At 50.7% G+C, this 18,853-nt stretch overlaps 1 protein-coding gene across 13 annotated transcripts in view; it reads right to left on the bottom strand.

Annotated features, from left to right (window-relative positions):
* The window catches only part of LOC129048798 (uncharacterized), a 163,639-nt gene that overhangs the window by 17,468 nt on the left and 127,318 nt on the right, over nt 1-18,853 (bottom strand). For 5 of the 13 annotated variants that reach the window (XR_010135583.1, XR_010135570.1, XR_010135605.1 and 2 more), the window contains one exon: nt 8,887-9,437. The exons of 5 other annotated variants lie outside the window; for them this stretch is intronic. Coding sequence is in view for 2 of the 8 variants with exons in the window: in XM_063711467.1 (XP_063567537.1) it covers nt 9,412-9,437 (26 nt within the window). In the remaining 6 variants the exon portion in view is untranslated. Of the gene's footprint in view, nt 1-8,886; nt 9,438-9,558; nt 9,636-11,269; nt 11,472-15,269; nt 15,409-18,853 lie in introns of those variants that run through there. 3 more of the 13 variants (XR_008511444.1, XR_008511445.1, XR_010135580.1) reach the window with 3 other exon arrangements.

The following is an 18,853-nucleotide window of genomic DNA, read 5'->3' as shown; positions in this document are numbered from 1 at the left end:
TTCTATTTTCATCTTTATAAATTACATTTGTTTTTCTTAAATCTTCCATCTCTCTTCTCATCATGTTCATGTTTCCTCTGCGTTTCTGAGCATATGGAACATAATCTATAATCACTGCTTTAGTATCCTTTCTGCTAATTTCATCATTTTTCTGTTTCTGTTGATTTTTGGGTCTGTTTCTGTTGATTGATTTTTCTTCTGGTTATAAGCCGCATTTTCCTGCTTCTTTGCATGACTTAATTTTTTTATTAGATGATGGATATTGTGAATTTTACATTGCTGAGTTCTGGATCTTATTCTATTCTTTTAAAGAGTGTTGGACTTTGTTCTGGCTCAGTTATTTGGAATTGCTTTGATCCTTTTAATGCTTGTTTTTAAGCTCTGTTAGAATGAGTTCAGGACAGGCGTCAGGGCTACAGTAGCATCTTCAGGAGGCCTCTATCCAATGCACCAGGTACTGCAAGGACTCTCCACTCACTGGTGGGAATCTGAGCCACAGCCACATATAAGCTCCAGGAATTAATTGTTCATCCTACTGCTTTCTGTCAAGCTCAGTGTTCAGTCAAAGTTTTGAGGACCTTTCTACAGGCTTCCCGAACTCTGCCTGCAGCTCCCTTCTCCCCAGGATTCTTCCTCACAGATTCTAGCCTCCTCCAACCCAATCTCTGTCTCACCAACTCAACCACCTGGCTCTGCCAACTTTCTCCAGGCAGTAAGCTGCTGTACTGTGTTGGGGTGGGGGCACCTAACTTGTTTCCCTTCTCTTGGGGCCCACCACCCTATGCCACCTGATGCCCACTGTCTGAAAACAGTCATTTCCTATATTTATTTATTTATTTATTTATTTTATTTTATTTTATTATTTTTTTTTTTTGAGACAGAGTCTCGCTCTGTCACCTAGGCTGAAGTGCAGTGGCACGATCTCGGCTCACTGCAACCTCTACCTCCCAGGTTCAAGCAGTTCTGTCTCAGCCTCCCGAGTAGCTGGGACTACAGGCACGTGCCACCACGCCTGGCTAACTTTTGTATTTTCAGTAGAGACAGGGTTTCACCATTGATCAGGCAGGTCTCAAACTCCTGACCTCAGGTGATCCACCCGCCTCGGCCTCCCAAAGTGCTGGGATTATAGGCGTGAGCCATCGCACCAAGCCCTATATTTCATCCACATCCAGTGTTCAGTTGTTTGCATTAGATGAATAGTTTCTTTGTCCTTCTTTTTTTTTTTTTTGAGCCAGAATCTCACTCTTGTCACCCAGGCTGGAGTACAGTGGCTCAATCTCAGCTCACTGCAACCTCTGCCTCTCGGGTTCATGCGATCCTTCTGCCTCAGCCTCCCAGGTAGCTGGAATCACAGGCAAGCACTACCACACCTGGCTAATTTTTGTATTTTTAGTAGAGACAGGGTTTCGCCATGTTGGCTGGGCTGGTCTCGAACTCCTGACCTCAGGTGATTGCTCGCCTTGGCCTCCCAAAGTGATAGGTAGATGGGCAATTTCTACAGCGGTTAACCCTTCATGGTCAGAAGGGGATGCCTCCTGTGGAATAAATATTGATTGTGGAAATCTCCCACAGGATTTCCACATGTACCAGGCCCTGCTGGAGGTGCTGAGGATGCAGCACTGAACTCAATGGACAGAATCTCTGCTCTCAGAGACCTAATAGTCCAGTGGGTGGAGGCAGACAGTATACAATACCAACAAACAAAATAACTGTGTAGCACGGTAGAAGGCAAAAAGCGCTATGGGGGAAAAGAAATAGAGCAGGGTGAGAGAGCGCCAGGGAACAGGATGGCAATTTTAAATCAGGTGCTCAGAGAAGACCTCACTGAGAAGGCACATCTAGGCAAATGCTTGGGAGGGAGGAAGGGAGCACCGTGCAAAGGCCCTGAGGTGGCAGCAGGCCTGGCTTGCTCAAGGAGCCCAGTGTGGCTGCAGGGCTGTGCATGAGAAAGAGGCGAGATAGGGAGACAAATGGGGAGGCCAGCTGCAAAGAGCCGTCTAGGCCACGGAGAATGTGGGCTGTGACTCTGAGATGGGAACAGAGACAGGACATGCTCTGCCCTGGTAAAAGCCTCAGTCTGGCCACTGTGTGAATAGACAGGGGGGGTCAGGAGGGAAGCAGATGGCTTCTGTTGCAACCAAACGAGAGAAGATGTGGGCTTGGGCCCAGCCACAGAGGTGGTGGGAGCGGTGGGGTTCTGACTATTATGTTACAGGGCTGAAGGAGCAAGGAGGCAAGGGTGACTCCTAAGTTGTTTGCCCTGTTAAATGCAATTTATAGGAGGCCAATGGCTTGGTCTAAGCTCCTGCACTGGGCCCAACAGACCAAACCAAAGTGGAGTCATTCTTGCTGAAGTTCCACGCCACCAAGCCAAAACCAAGGTCTTTATCTGAACTTGGGAGGAATCAGGAGAGAGAGAGAGAGAGATAATAGCCAAGTCTCCAAACTGGCCAATTTTCATCGGCAAGAAAGGAAGTCCCCTCTGCTTTAACCTTTACAAGAAAAAGGAACTTCGAAATGACCAATTCACTTTTCGTTCACTGTTTCTGCTCAGCCTTTTCCTGTCCATAAAACCTACCTCCTCTGGTTAGCTCTTCAGAACACTCATTCTGTTTTATAAAATAAGGTGTCACCTGATTCTAGAACCACAAATAAAAGCCATTTAAGATCTTTAGACTTTTGACAACCCTGAGGAGCTGGAAGGATGGAGTTGCCACTGGCTTGGTATAGAGAAGGTTGCAGCCAGACAGGCTTGTGCGTGGGTCAGCGTGGCTGTGGATGTGCTAGGTTTGAGATGCCTACTGGACCTCCCAGTGGACATATCCCATGAGCAGTTGGACACACAAGTTAGGAATTCAGTGGGGAGATCCCAGAGAGTGTGGAGGGAAGGCAGCTGGGGAAGGAGCCCACTGGTGGAGGTCTTGCCTAGTGATGCCCAAACATCACCAGAGAGCTCCTTGCGTTTCCCACTCCCTGGAACAGACTTCAGTCTCCATGAAGTGGCACGAGCTGGAAAACTGACGTGGCCCCTTTGGAGGCTGGACCATTCCTCCTCTAATTCCAAGAAAGCGGATTCAAGCTACAGAAGGCTGCTGGCCTGGCCTTGTTTTAAATGGACTGCATCCCTACCCAAGAACGACACTCCAGGACCTCCAAGAAGCTGCGCAGCCGGCTGTCCCCCAGGGGCCCGTATTCTGCTCTTCACAGAACTCTCTGGTTCACATTCATGACTCTGGACAACAAGATTTGTCCCCTTAGCCCATGGATGTCTCACCTGGACACCTTGCATTTGACAGGGAGTCTCCCGCAACTCTGCCTTGCCCCTGCTGGCCGGGACATTTGTTGGCTGTTTCCCAAGCAATCTTGGCACATTTCTGATTTCAGCTCCTCTCTACTGTGCCTCACCGCTGGTGTATGGCTTGGGTGAATATTTCTCCCATGCCCTATATAGAGAAGGTCCAATAGCCCTGGGATCTGGAAGTCCTTCCAGATATCTAACCTACATCTCCTCTGCTTTTCCCCTTCGTCCTTTCATTCTCAGCCCTCCAACTGGAACCTTCACCCTTTTGCTTTCTCCTCACCCATGGCTTCTTTCTGCCCCTGTTTCTTGCCCCTTCCCTTTGTCCTTCGGTGTCTTTCATGCCTCTCCGCCCCTCTCCATGCCCTCTCCTCTACTCCCTCACCTCACTCAATCATTCGTCTAGACCATGAGTTGAGGGGAGTGGAGGTGGAGCTCCTGCTGACTCTGGTAAAGGTCCTCTTTCTTCTCTCTTCACCCTGGGGAGGCCGGAAATTACCTTGATGGCTCCAGAGTCTGCCCCGCTCCAGGATGCCCCCTTGTCCTCAGACACCCCCACCTCCTCCCCACCCTTGTCTGCAGCTGTGCCCTGCTGTCCTCACGCTGTCCTGGCCTGGCAGGAGGTAGAGCTGGTCCCTCAGGAGGCTAGCGTCTACACCTCCACAGCGACCACAGCTCCTGCTCCCCGGCCCTTACACACACACACACCCACACACTCACGCACATACGCTCACGCATGCTGCTCCTTAAGTAATGGTAAGGGCAGTGGCCAGGTGATCCATCGCTCCCTTTTCTTCTCTTGCTATGGTAAAATATGGACAGCGGGAACCTCGGGAGAAATGAGGCATGAAAATTAATCTGCTTTACAATCCTCATGAATATTTAAAAGCTGATGAATATGTAACTACATTTCTTTTCTCCTCCATTAGTGTCTGCTTTTGAGTTACTCTATAGCTCCCTCTGGTTCCTTTGGGGGCTGGTTGGCTAGACTGATTTTTAAATTGGGTTTACAGGTGCCTATAGCTCCTGGGTTCCCTCCACCCCCAATCCTGGGAAGAGAATTTGTCCCTTTAAAATTTCCCAGGAAGGCCTGGCAGAGGGAGACAGAAGCAATCCTGTCCTACCTCACACTGTGGGGACCCAGATGGGTTAGTGAAGGCGCTTTGGAGTGTCACTTGCAGAGCACACCCTTTTAAGGATAAACTACCTTTTTCTGCCCTGGACCTTGGTTCCCCTTTATGACAATAGCAGGCCCTTCCTGCTCAGCCATCATGAGTACTTCAGGGCCTTAGTCCAGGGTGGCCTTGAAAGGCCAAGAAATTAGGCAGCAAAATGTTACTTTCTTCCTACTTAGAAGAAGCGAGTATTAGCCAGTTGTGGTAGCTCACGCCTGTAATCCCAGCGCTCTGGGAGGCCAAGGTGGGCAGATCACTTGAGGTCAGAAGTTCAAGACCAGCCTGACCAACATGATGCAACCTCGTCTCTACTAAAAACACAAAAATTAGCCAGGGGTGGTGGCGCATGGCTGTATTCCCAGCTACTCGGGAGGCTGAGGCAGGAGAATCGCTTGAACCCAGGAGGCAGAGGTCGCAGTGAGCCAAGATCATGCCCTTGCACTCCAGCCCGGACAACAGAGTGAGACTGCACTTCAGAAAAAAAAAAAAAAAAAAAACTCACTATTAAGATAATGGCATGGTACTCTACAACCATCTCCTGGCCCCTAGAACCAGCCACTCCATCTAGAACCACCCTTGGAGCACCTCCCACCTCTGGGCACCTCCCCGGCCCATCCGTTCCTCTTTGGCTACTCCAGGAGCCAGCCTCACCCACTCCAACCATCTGGAGCAGGGGAAGGAAGGCTCTTACCCACCTACCCACAGCCATCAATCACCACAGAGCAGAGCAGAAGGAGCAGCAGGGCATCTTCCCAGAGCAGCAAGATTTTTCCTGGAGCCTGAGGCAGAATCCAGCATTGAACTGGCATCCTGTCGAGGGAAGGCTGGAGCCTGGCTCGGGGGAGGAAGGCGCCATGGGTCGGGGCAATGGGCTGTGGGAGCCATCCATCCCTACCTTCCAGAACCAGCCCAGTCTGGTGGCAGAGTGCGCTAGAGGTCCCAAAGCCCGGCAGCCAGCCAGAGAAGTCTAGGTTCCATGGTGGCCTGGAATTCCAAGTCAGAAGGAACACTGCTAACCAGAGTGCTCACCCCATGCCTGTCTTCAGTCCCTCCTTCCCATCCTCATGTCACACTGTTTTGATCATATTTCTTCCCTTGTGATGATCCTCAGGGGCTCCTTAATTTCTAGCATATCAAATTCATACCTGACCTTCTATTTCAACTGCCAGCCATCCTGGCCCCTCATCCACCCCTGGGTTTACCCAAGCTGAAACACTCACCATCCTAGACCACTCATCCCTTTGCCCCAGGCCCTCTGTTTCTCATCTGATGGTGCCTGTCCTTTTTTTTTCCTCCAGACTCCGTTCAGAACTGCCTCCATCGAGAAGCTTCCCTGGCTCGCCCAGGCCCACTGAATGTGCCTGTCATCTCTTCTGGGCTCTCAGTGCTTCCTGGGCAGAATTCCTGGGGTTCATTGGCACCATCTTCACGTGTGCATGGTGTGGAAAGGGCTGGTTGTCATGCAGTGTCTTTTACACCAGACCCGGCACGCAGATGGCAATCAGTGTCAGCAGCCCCCTCCTAGGATATTGTCGTGTCTGCGTGGAAACACGTGCTGGTCCACACCTGTGGAGCCACCTCACTCTGCCTTGCAGGAATGGCCTGTCCTGCTGCCAGAAGGTTCCCAATGCAGGGTTCCAAGTCCCTTCTCCCTCCAGACCTCTCTTCTCAGCTCCTGCCTGGGGACCTCACACACAGGGCCTGTGGAGTGCCATGTGGGCTCGGCTGTGTCAGGGGGATTGGCCAACCTGGACCTAGGGAAGGAGCCCAACCAACAGGTCAAGAAATCCAGCTCTGTCCAGCGACCTTGGTCAAGCCACCAAATGTTCTCAGGTCTTGGCTTCTTCATCATTCAAATGGGAGAAAAGATCTGCCCTTTCATGAAAGGGTTATGGGAAGAATCAAACATGAAAATGCTCTGAAAAGTACAGAACACTATGTAAATATTAGGTATCTCTGCTACTATAATAATTGTTGAAACAAGGTATTAATATAAGTGTGTAACATCCCCCAGCTCCTCTACACATCCCTGTTTGGGAAGTCCTCTAACCCAGCCCCCCTTTTCCTTCCTCTGGCCTGGGGAGGGGCAGGTGCACCCCCTGGATGAGAGCCCCTGAGGATCAGCACCCCTTTATCCATGCCGGGTCCCCATGCAGCACCATCGCTTCCAGCCCCTGGCCTCTCCACTCAGCTCCCCAGCTGCTTCGGCAGCAGGAACAAGAGTGTGCCTTGTCAGACAAGCCCCGCGTCTCCATAGAACACACTCTCGGCATAATTACTTATTGGAGAGGTGCACAGGCCCCACCTTTATCACAGAGCTGCTGCCACCACTATATTGTCGCTGCTGCAGCAGCTGAAGGCTGCATGTCCCCAAACCAAGGAAGCAGGAGCAGTTCTCTAGGTAACCAGGGCCAGGTAGGGCCATGCTTTGGAGGGGACCTTGTGGGCCTGGCTGTGAATAATTGGAAGGGAGGGGATTCCACAGCCCAAATAAACGCCAAGCTTGGCTTCTCTCCTTCCTGGCATCACCCACCATGAGCCCCCACCTGCCTGCCCATCTCGAGGGAGGTCCCCCTTCACCCTCCCCAGGCCCCCTGTCCCCTATCTCTGTCTCTGCCCTGGCACCTGGGTAGGCCCCTTATTAGCCTCCTCTACCCCCTCTCCCCGCAGGGGCTGAGGTGTGACCTGTATCTCAGGCATGGTACCAGCAGCAACCCAGGCAGGAGATAGTGCTTGAAGATGCAGACAGGCAGTTAGGGTGGGTCCCATTTCCCAGAGCCAGGTGCAGGGAGCTGCCACCTCCCACACACCACCCCCTCCACCCACATGCCTGCCCAGGTAAGCCACTTCCAAATAGCCCTTGGGAATGGTGCGTTTTCTCACCTCCCCCACATCTCAGCAGGCTGCTGAGACAATTGACCTCACACCACAAACATCAGCTCTCCCAGCTCCAGAGAGTTTCCCACAAGGTCCCACCCTTGAGTCCAGCAGAGGTCCAAGCCCATGGGTCCAGAAGATGTCTGTATCCTCTACCTACCTATTTCTAGACCGTGGTTATTTCTAGAAAAGATGGGAAACTGGGCCCTGGGGTCCTTGACTCCCCCACCTCATTCCTGGGGTCCCTGGGGTACAGTCCTCTAGCTGGGCCATTGGTGGCACCAGGGTAGCCTGAGACTCTGGGCTATTGGTCCTTCCAGGGGTCTCACCCTTGTGGGCAGCAGAGGCTCTGAAAGAGGCAGATCCTGCTTTCCCTCTCACTATGGAATAACCAAGCCCCTTCCTCCACATGCATCCCCTCCACTCCACCCTCTGCCAGGCTTCGCCCCAGACCAGGGCTGGCAGTGGTCATGCTGTCCTCCTGAGCCAGGGTGGGTTCTTTCAGTCAGTCCTAAGCCTGTTCTGGGATACCAGTCCCTGCCCTCAGGACATCCTGCCCAGTGCCATCTCAGGGATCCTAGGTGATTCTGCCCAAAATCTAACTTCAGATTGAGACACATCTGTCCTGGCTTCGAGGACATCCACACCAAGGCTGGGGTCCCCGCCCTGAGCCCTGAACCCTGAGCTGTATCCCAGCCCTCCCCCACCAGAGCTCAGCCCCTGAGGGAGTGACAGCTGGAGTGGCCAGGATGCATTGACACAAGTGGGCCTGCGATTAGCTGGCCATCAATACCCCTTAAAGGCCCATTCTCTCCAAACCTGGCAGGTCCCTCTCAATTCTACCCCCAGCCCCACCCCACCCTCCTGAGCCAGGTGGAGGTCCCGTCCCAGCAACTCTAGACTCCTCTTTCCCTCCCTCACTCTCTGCCCTGGCCATATCCGCCAGATGGATTACGTCTTATTTCTCCTGGATTTGGCTGCAGGAACCAAACAGCATTTAAGGCCATTGATTGTTCAAAAGGCCAAGTGTATAATGTACCAGAAAATCAGTCTGGAGTGCCCAGCAGGGGAACAGCTCAGCTCTGTCCTCAGATTTACTCTGCTCTGGTGGGCTGGGATGGGCCTGGGGTGGAAGTCAGTGTGCCCTACAGCCTCTTCAGGGATTTCTGGGAGGCCATCCTCTCCTCGTGGCTGAGCTGAGGCCTCCTTGCCAGCCAGTTTACACAGGTGAGCTCTATTACAGCAATACCCCGCCTTCATCTCAGCTGCCACCCACACGGCCCCTTCCCACCTTCCCTCCTCTCTCTCTCTCTCTCTCACCACACACACACACACAGAGAGAGAGAGAGAGAGAGTACACCCACAGTACACACACAGTGTTAGAACAACTTGCCCACAGAGATGCACGTACATGAGACAGCCCCACGCTCGCCGACACTGTCACCTCTGTGTGAATGAGACTCTGAGAACCTAGATAAGTGCTTTCCTTTTGCCTGAAGAATTCAGTACCAAGAAGGGTGCTGACACAAAAGAGGTGATCACTGATGTTTACTGAATCAATCAAATGGCTTCTTGGCTGAATGGGCGCAGAACCATGGACAGCTCCCACCCACTCCTCACCTCTCCCCTCCCCTCCCTCCCAGATGAGTTAGCTCCAGCTCACAGCCAGCTGGAGTCACTAATACATTGGTATCACCATACATAGTGGCACTCATTTTGAACACCTGGTATGCAACAGTCACGAGTCAAGCTTTTTGTATGAATCACCTCACTTGGTCTTCACAGCCTCCGAAGATAGGTATCATTATCCCACTTTACAGATGACAAAACTGAAGCTCACAGGGATGGTCACTGCCCAAGTTCCCATTGAGTTTGCCTGAAATAACAGAGACAAGGGCACCTAATTCCAGGGGTCCCTGTTAAGTTGTCCATGCTTAATATGACCATAACTTCACCAGATGGGTTTCCCCTGAAAGCAGAGGAGGAGAGACTGACACCTCTCAGTCCATAGCAGCAATTCCTCAACATTGGTCCTTCACACACTTCCTGATCCCACTGCATTCAGCCCCATTGAAGATTCCTGAGACCTGAAAATCAAGGTCAAACATGGCTAAAGTCAGAGAGCTCAAAGGGGACACTTGAGCATCTCAAAAAAGTGTGCCCAAGTGAAGTCATGCCAAAAAGCAATAGATTGTTACACAGACTCACCAAGTTTAAAGAAAGAGGAGCAAGGACCCAGGAGCCAGAAGCAATTGTCCAGCCCTCTTCCTCTTCCCTCTCTGGGACTAATGAAAATATTGAAGAAGGTAAAAGACTCAGTTCATTGGAAGAGATAATTAACAGTGACCACGAGGCCGGCCGTGGTGAGGCCGGGCGTGGTGGCTCACACCTGTAATCCCAGCACTTTGGGAGGCTAAGGCGGGTGGATCACCTGAGGTCGGGAGTTCGAGACCAGCCTGACCAACATGGAGAAACCCCATCTCTACTAAACATACAAAATTAGCCCGGCATGGTGGTGCATGCCTGTAATCCCAGCTACTAGGGAGGCTGAGACAGGAGAATTGCCTGAACCCGAGAGGCGGAGGTTACGGTGAGCCGAGATCATGCCATTGCACTCCAGCCTGGGCAATAAAAGTGAAACTCCATTTCAAAAAAAAAAAAAATGACCATGATGGCTGAAGAGCTCAGGGAATGCAGGAACAGGGAATGGTTTTATAAAAGGCTGAGCCACACTCTTGTGATGGACAGAAGAGAGAGCATCTCCATTTAGCATTGTTGGCAGGAAAATGGTGATCAATGACCTTTGGTGCCCCAGCTGACCCAGGATCAGGGAGCCAACATCTCTTCCACACCCAAAACAGTGGTGAAAACATGAGGGGAGAATATGGGTCATTTGGTTTCAAGTATCAGTGCCCGCCTTTATCCCACCCCACACCCATCAAATGGTCAGTCAAGCTTTATTTCATATGGCAAGATTCTGGAACACTTGAGATCTCTTACTTGCAACACAGAAGCTAGGACCTGTTTGCAATAAGTATCTACACATCACTGAGAAATGTTTTAAAAGGTTTTTGGCCCAAAGCAAAGTCCCGTGTTTTGGTGACTTACCTATTCTCCAGACTTCAATCCAAATGCCTTTGGGGGTGTTTCCAAAGATACAGTTTACCCTCAAAGAATAAACATTTGCCAATATTCAAGACCACATGCCACAGACTTCCAAAGGGGAGTTCCCAAAGTGATTTGACAGCACGACATGACCGGAATGGGTATCGAGCTTTCCAAGTGAATTACACCAATGGGAATAATGCCACTTGGATGTAAAAGTTCTAACAAGTGAGCAAAACCCTTAGTCTAACTTTTTATTGTCACATCAGCAGCTCGCCATTAGCAGTGCATCTCAGAGTCCTTTCTGATGTTTACTAGTCATTATGTGAAGGAGAGAGAAGACAAGGATGGTCTGGGGAGGTGGGCAGGCATTCTACTTGGAGTCAGGAGATCTGGGTTTGACTCTCCCTTTACTTTTTACTATCTGTGTGATTAAGGGCCTAAACTCCTTTAAAATTGTCTGTTTTTTTCATTTATAACATGTTAGCAATCAAAATCTCACTTGTTGGGATTATGATTCTGGCTAAATGAGATGGAAAACCTGACCCCGTGCTTGCCATATCGTCTGAATTTAATATGTGTTAGTTGATTGCTTGGGGAGAAGGGGTCAGGCAGCCACAGGTCCTGGATAAAGGCTTGGCCATTGTCAAAGGCCTTGCCTTGAAAGCAAGGGTGAAGTCGGTTTCTTCTCTTAAAAGGGCACAAATACAGGGGGCCATGAACCTAAAAGACAAACTTACCCCAGGGAAGTATATGGTCTAGGGTGGGGTCTTACCACAGGGATACTGGAAGGAGGCAGGGCTTCATCACTTACAAAAATTGACCGAGGATCTGAATTCAGTAGGAGGAAGAAAGCAAAGTGCTCTTAGAAAGAAAGATATTCTTCAGTGTCAGAATGAAGGATCCACATGGGATGACGTTGCAGCAAAACAGGGCAGTTCCACAAGGGGAAGAACTTCCACCCAGGGTCCACTAAGTCTTCAGTATAGTGAGAGAGGCTCTAGAAGCTGGCAGAGCTAGAAGGAAAAGCATGTGTTTGGAGACAGGGGAATGGATGAGATAAACTCATCAGGAACTAGTCCCCCCATCTCTGAAACTCAGCAAGTCGAGATCTATCTTAAGAGCAGCTTTCCAGTATCGGGAGGAGGCTCTGCGAAGCCCAGGGAAAACGCCAGTGTGGCAATTTAGTGCTGAGCAGCAATGCTAATGAGTGCCAAGAATAACAGTGGCTTCTTAATGGAGCCCTTAATGAAGACTCATTTCGGGTTTTATTAACGCAGAAAAAAAGCACACACTCTTTTTTCCCCCCGGCTCTCAGAAAGCAGGCAGAATAAAGAGAAGCTCCAAACATGGGGCTGAGCCCATTTCCTGGTTCCTGATTGAGGTATCATAATAGGCTCTGAGAAGTTGGGTAGGAGGGGCGGGATCAGAGCCCTGAAATGCTCCTTTGGCCTTCGGACAATCTCTCTGGACTCAGAGATCCCACGTGGTCTTAGGGGGAGATTTCCAGCTAGGCTTAGTCCTGCAATTTGTGGGCAAGCTGCAAATAAGGATACAAAGGAGACCCATCCCCAAGGCAGCGGCAGTGATTTTAACAGACAGACACTCTCCATTAAATATTTAATTAGAATGCAATCCCACCAGAGCTCTCTCACTATGAGAGACTGAAAAATAAATGCAGGACAGGCGCGGTGGCTCACGCCTGTAATCCCAGCACTTTGGGAGGCCGAGGTGGGCCGATCACCTAAGGTCAGGAGTTCAAGACCAGCCTGGCCAATATGGTGACACCCTATCTCTACTAAAAATGCAAAAAATAGCTGAGTGTGGTGGCACATGGCTGTAGTCCCAGCTACTCGAGAGCCTGAGGCAGGAGAATCATTTGAATCTGGGAGACAGAGGTTGCAGTGAGCTGAGATCGCACCGCTGCACTCCAGCCTGGGTGACAGAGTGAGACTCCACCTCAAGAAAATAATAATAAAAAAATTTAAAAATTAATAAATTAATTTAAAATGCAGCTGTCTATGCTGAGAACTAGGCTTGTTCACCCCTACCCCACGTTGCTCACCTGTTACCAAGTATATAGTTCCCATTGGCTTCAAATGCAGCAAAAGGGATTCAGTTGAGACCCACCAAAGAACCTAAAGTTCTAGAAATACAGTACTTTAGGATTGACAGGTGACCTTGAATGTCATCCAATCAAATTCCCGATTTTATGAGAAAACTGAGGCCAAGAGAAATTAGAAACTCATTCAAAAATCAAACAGCTGATTGTGGCTGAGCCGTCGTCCAGGACATCCTGGGCAGTGCTCCCCGACAAAACCACCTTTTGCCCGTTGCTGGACTCCCTCTCCCAGGGCTAAAAAGTTGGCTAATTGACCATGCCTGGGGCTGGGCTGGCAAGAGCAAGATGGCATCTGGGGACGCCTTGGGGCTAGGATCTTGCAGTATCTCTGATGCCCCAATACCAGTCCAGGATGCAGTTTAGCATTTGCTTTGCACATCCTAGATACTCAATCACTCTTTGTCGAATGAAATAGGAGATCTCCATTTGTAGGTCGTTGATCCCCTAAACTCAAATGGGAAACCTCAAAAGAGGGAAGATAATCATTCCCAAATAGCTCCACAGCCACACTGGCAAGCCCTCTGCCAATAGTTAATGCACAGTTACCAAGTTAATAAGATGAATGGCCTGGGAGCCTAGGAAGTGAGCAGTAGGAGGGGGATGGGTTTTTCCCCCCCATTAGCATGAACCCTCCAGAATGGGGACTGTCTTTGTTTGGTGCTTGGGGAGACCCAGGGCAAAGAGGAGTCAGTCCTTTCCTGGGAGGACTCAGCCTGATAGGGAGCAGCCTACCCCCCTCAACACACACAGCGCAGTTGCTGAGTGACTGCTGTGTACTCCACACCATGCTATGTACTTAACTCAAGTTATTTCTCACTTAATTCTCACAATTTCATTGTAAGGTAGCCATTATTTTGCCTCTTTTAACAGAAGAGGAGAATGAGACACAAATAGAGTGAGACACAAGTGGCTTATGTCAATTGCCTAAGGTCACACAGCAAGAAGTTAGTGGAGCCAGGAGATGAAGCAGGTCTGCCTGGCCCGGCTCTGCCACCAGCCACACGCAAACACCTGCAAACTGAACACCTCAGTGCCAGGGGACACCAAACGTTGTGACAGTTGTTGCAGGGAGTACACTCTGGTAGGTCTCCCAGACAAGGTTCCCTGGGACTTTTGAGAAAGGCAAGGAGGAGCTCCTTAACAGGTGGCAGGCCTATCAGAGAAGAAGCTGGCATTTAGAGAGCAGCTGCATGGTATGCCACTCCATGCCATGTGGCTCACTATACAGTCTCGTCCAACTCTCATGACCACCTTCTGAGGCGAGACTCAGGTTCAGAGAGGGACAGTGACTTTCCCAGAGTCACACAGCTAGTCAATGCTAGATTAGGGTCTCAATCCATAGGAGAGGACAAGCCACTGACTTGATGGGAGGAGACAGGTGCTGGGAGAGGCTAAAAGCCAGCTCCGAGGCCACTGCTGGAGACCCCTCTTTCTTAGCATAGAGGAGCTTATTTTAGGAGCCTTGGCTCTGAAAAGGCAGGAGGCGGAGCCAGGTGTGCCTTGTCCCACAAGCATTTTTCACTTCTGGATCCACCCCTCCTCCCCCAGGAGGGCCCTTGAAGTTGGCAGAGGAACACATTGATAAGATTCCATGAACATGCAAGGGGACCGCATAGCTTTTAAGCACCACCACAGCCACTTTAATCTGTTTTCCCAGAGAGGTTTATGCCCCATCTGCTCGCAGGGCCCCCAGCGCAGCCCTGCTCACCATCCACTGCTGTCAGCATCCTCGCCAGCGACACAGCTCAGCCTGCCAGCAGCAGCAGGGGCTTTCAAAGGCAGACAGAAGGGAGGGCAAGTCCTGCTTTCCCCAGCTTGGAGCCTCAGTTTCCTCATCTCTTAGGCAGAGCTAATGATGCCTGCCCTGTAGGATTGTCATAAGCATTTAAAAGCCTGTCACCAGCCTTCCTTCCAAGCCACCCTTGGCTGTTCTCTTCTCTAAGCCAAATCATCACACGGTTCACCAGCCATTTCCCCCTCAGTCGGGGAGGAGTGGAGTCGTCTGGGGCTCTGATCTGAGTCCAGAGAGGAGAGAAGCTGGCGAGAACCCCATCTCTGGGAAAGGCCAAGAGGAGTTCCTGGGTGAGGGTGGGGAAGGTCTGTAGTTCTCGCATCTGGGGGACTCAAGAGTGACAGCCCAGGAGATCCTGGAGGCACAGAGACACCAGGGCCTGGAAGAGCTAGCAGGCAGTTGCCAGGAGCCAGATCCCCTCTGCATCAGCAGGACCTGGGAAAAGCCTCCAGCTGCACTGGGCCCTTGGTGGGGAAACGGAGGCATTTGGGCAATAGGAGAGCTATCCTTCTTAAGCAGCCTAAAAGAAGTTGATAACAGAGAATCCAAATGCCCAGGCTCCACCCACGCAAGCTCTCTCTGTGCTGTTAAAGAAAATAGTGCCATAGCAAGGCCACCAAGCCCAGCAACAGCTCTGCCTCCTGCACCCTCTCCATTTTCTCCTGAAAGATAAAGCCCAGCCTCAGGCCCCTCTCCCACACGATCCCTTCCCCAGCCTCTCCAGTCTGCTGTGGGCATCTTGGCCCCGAGACCTCCTCGCTTCTGTACCTTGCTTGGTGATGCCCTCTACCTACCTTAGCACCTGCCCAAGGCTACCCATCCCCCAAGGGGCACCTCAAGAGCCACCTCCTCCATGAAGCCCAGATACCCCCAGGGTACAGTTCTTCTCACACCTCTGACCTCATATGGGTCTCTCTGTCTCTCTCGCTTCTGCTCTAAGTACACAGCTTGTATGAAATTCACTTTCCTCCCCCATCCCCAGGGAGCCCTGGAGGGTGGGGCTGGGGCTGGTTACCCCTGTGTCCCCAGCACTCAGCTCAGAGCCTGGCAAACAATAGGTGCCTGGGAAACACCATGACTAACGCATCGCCGAGGAAACCCTGCTCTTTCTTCCCCTTCCTCCTCCTCCCTTGGTACAGGAGGTTGAGGCTGCAAAAGTTGTAAAACTAGGAGAGATGACCCAGGATCCAGGATCAAAGTTTGAGTGACGCCCTTGGCTGGGAGGCAGGAGATTGATCCCAGTGACTTTGCTCCTGTGATGAGGAAGATTTGAGGCCCTTTACCCCTGGATTTTAAAGCTCTTAAAGGCACCTCACTTTCTTATTACCTCACCCCCTTCTTCCTGCCAATTATAAGGCAAACATCTGCCCCTCGTGGAGCTCCCTCCTCCCAGGCCTGTCCACCCCTGCCCACCTCCCCACGCTCCCTCTCCCACCCAGCCTTGTGCAGAGAATGTAATTAGGCCTTTCCCCAGGATGGAACCCCCTCTGCACAGTTGTGCTGCCCGTCCGACGGGGGATAATTTATGGAAATGGGTAAAGGTGTTTTAAATTATTCAATTTAAATGTAAATAGGGGAGATGGTTTCTCTGAATAAATTGTCTTATTTATGTTCCACCCGACTCCCCTCCCAGGGAAATAGCGAGCCCTTTGGAGACCTGAAGAACAGGCCCTCCTTTCTCTTTAAATAATGTGGAACCAGTCCATCCCCCTGTGGGGTGGTGATGTGGAGGCAGAAATGTTCCCGCAACTGCTTTCCTAATTGGAGGTCACAGGATATGCCACGTGCTCAGCAGAGTCTGCTCAACAGAGACCTTGGGCAGAAGGGAAGCTCTGCCTCTCTTCCCTCTGCCCAAGGTCTCTTTCCATCCAAGTCCTGAGGGTGGCCGGCAGCTGGCTTCACACCTCCCTGACCAAATCCTTCATGCTCTGAGATGCTAACTGGCTGTGGGTCACCTATTCTTGAAGCATTTCTATCCTAAACAGGGTCCTTTAGACACAGGGCTGCCTTGAAAGGAAAGCCCATCCCTGACGCATCTCAGACTCACATGCGCCCATAGGAGGGCATTTGAGAACGAGCAGGGGGGCATCCTTTATTAGCCCCTCAGCATCAGCCAGATGCCAGTCTCGCCTTGGGGTTGGGGCCGTCACACACACGAGCAAGCAGTGGTCGGGGTAGCTGTTGGGGGGTACTCAGAGACAAAACACCGAATATCCAAAACTCAAAGTGGCTCCGATCTTATGGAGCTCTGGAAACCTGCAGGTAGGGCAGAATTCAGGGCTGGTGTTGTCTGGAAGCCTGGCCCTGTTTCCCTGTGACGTGTGTGTGTGTGTGTGTGTGTGTGTGTGTACGCTATCTATGACTAGATCAGAGATGGCTGGGGCAGTTAAGGGCCTTAGACTCACCCACAACAACATTCCAAAAAAACTAGATTAGAGCAACCTTCAAAAACTCTTTCAAAAGTGTAAAGATGTCTTCCTCCATCCCACCCCCCAAAAATATCTGCTTGCATCTTATTGGCCCACTCTTGATCAATCGTTGGCAAGGAGAGAGGATTACTTTAGACCAAGCAGGTGGTTCAGGAGCTGGGATGAGACCAACTCCTTCCCTGAGACACACACCCTGAGGAGGGGTGCCAGAACAAAAATAGGGCCTGTTAGGAAGGAGGAAATTCAGACTGGACGCTGGATTAAACAACATCCACTGTAGTAACAGTGGAGGAAGTGTGTAGAGATTGCTGAAATCAATATATGTTTTAATCATTAACCATGTGTGCATCAACCTTCCCCGCTTGAGCTGGGTCAATTTCTTTTTGCCTAATTCCAAGAGCCAGGCCTTTGCCCATTCATCAAAGAGTAGAGAATCAGACCAATGGCCCAGATCACAGACTGGGTGGCAAGACTCGTCCAAATTAAGCTCAAAGAGCTGTCCAGAGGCCTCAAATCTTTCCTGGGATATCTGTAAGTAAAAGGACTGCTTGTCCAAGCCCCATGATAATCACCACCCTCTCTGCCATTTATTCATTCATTCATTTGACATGTTATTCTGACTGTCTACCTTGTTCCAGGCATAGCTGAGTGCTGGAGGGTCACTGGTGAAAAAATAGACACATTTTCTGTTCTGTGGATTTTCCATCCTTGTAATGGACTTTATCATGTTTGTAGTCAGTTGGCTTGGCTGCAAACATCCTTGCTACGTTCAGGAGTTTCCAGTCTTATGAGTCACACTTTCTGAAAGCAGAAAGCAGAAACTGGGTTACCCAGCCTCCATTGCAGCTGGAGCACAGCAGGTGACTCTGACTTCACCCATTGGCTTCACTCCCCAGAGACCTCTCTCTAGAAGGGAGGAGTTTGGGGAACGAGACCATACCCAGAACCTATCATACTGACAAGGGTGGTAAGAATGTGTCCAGCTTTGGGGGTTAGAAATGGTAGCAAGATTAAGTTCCTGGCCTGGAAGTGCAGTCAGTGGGGAGTGACAGTGGCAGCTGAAGCTGGTGAGGCAGCAGCAGCTGTGGTTTCCCCATCCATCTAGTTCTGTATGTCGTGGGCATCGTGCCTGGAAGCGTAGCCTTAAGTCTGGTTCTCCAGCCCTCCCTAACGCTATTGATTACATGAGACACTCCATACTCTTCTAATAAATTCCTTTCCTGCTTAGCCAGTCTGAATTGGCTTCTATTGCCTAAAGCTATGAACCCTGGATGTCTCATTTCTTTTGGGCTTCTATAACAAAATACCATAGACTGGGTGGCTTATAAGCAATAAAAATTTATTTCTCACAGTCCTGGACGCTGGGAAGGCCAAGACTGGGGCACAGCAGATTCAGTCTCTGGTGAGAGCCCTCTTTCATGTCCACAGACAGCACCTTCTAGCTGTGTCCTCACATTTTAGCAGGGGCAGAGCTCTCTAAGCCCTCTTTCAAAAGGCATTAATGCCAATCACAAGGGCTCTACCCTCATGATCTAGTCACCCTTCAAACACCATCACTTCCAAATACCATCACTCTGGGGGCCAAGATTTCAATGTAAGAATCTTGAGGGGACACATTCAGACCACAGCATTGACTGCTGCAGAAGTGTGCCCCACCCTTGATGAGAATGACTCATTCTGAAGACTCACCCTGGGTGGCCCCTTGCCTGAATTCCCTCAAGTCCAGGCATTTTGTTCATTCCTCTTCCCCCTCACCCCCACCCCTTTTTGAGATATGGGGTCTCGCTCTGTTACCCAGGCTGGAGTGCCGTGGTGCAATCATAGCTCACTACAGCCTCAAACTCCTGGGCTCAAGCATTCCTCCCACCTAAGCCTCCCGAGTACCTGGGGCTAGAGGCACACGACACCACATCTGGCTTTTTGTGCGTGTAGAGATAGGGTCTCACTATGTTGCCCAGGCTGGTCTCGAACTCAAGCAATCCTCCATCCTTAGCCTCTCAAAATGCCAGAATTACAGGCGTGAGCCATCATGCCCAGCCTCATGCCTCGATCATG

This window comes from Pongo abelii, chromosome 9, assembly GCF_028885655.2.
Source record: "Pongo abelii isolate AG06213 chromosome 9, NHGRI_mPonAbe1-v2.0_pri, whole genome shotgun sequence".
NCBI lineage: Eukaryota > Metazoa > Chordata > Mammalia > Primates > Hominidae > Pongo > Pongo abelii.
The sequence above is the reverse complement of the archived record's forward strand: the minus strand, read 5'-3'. Positions and strand labels throughout refer to the sequence as shown.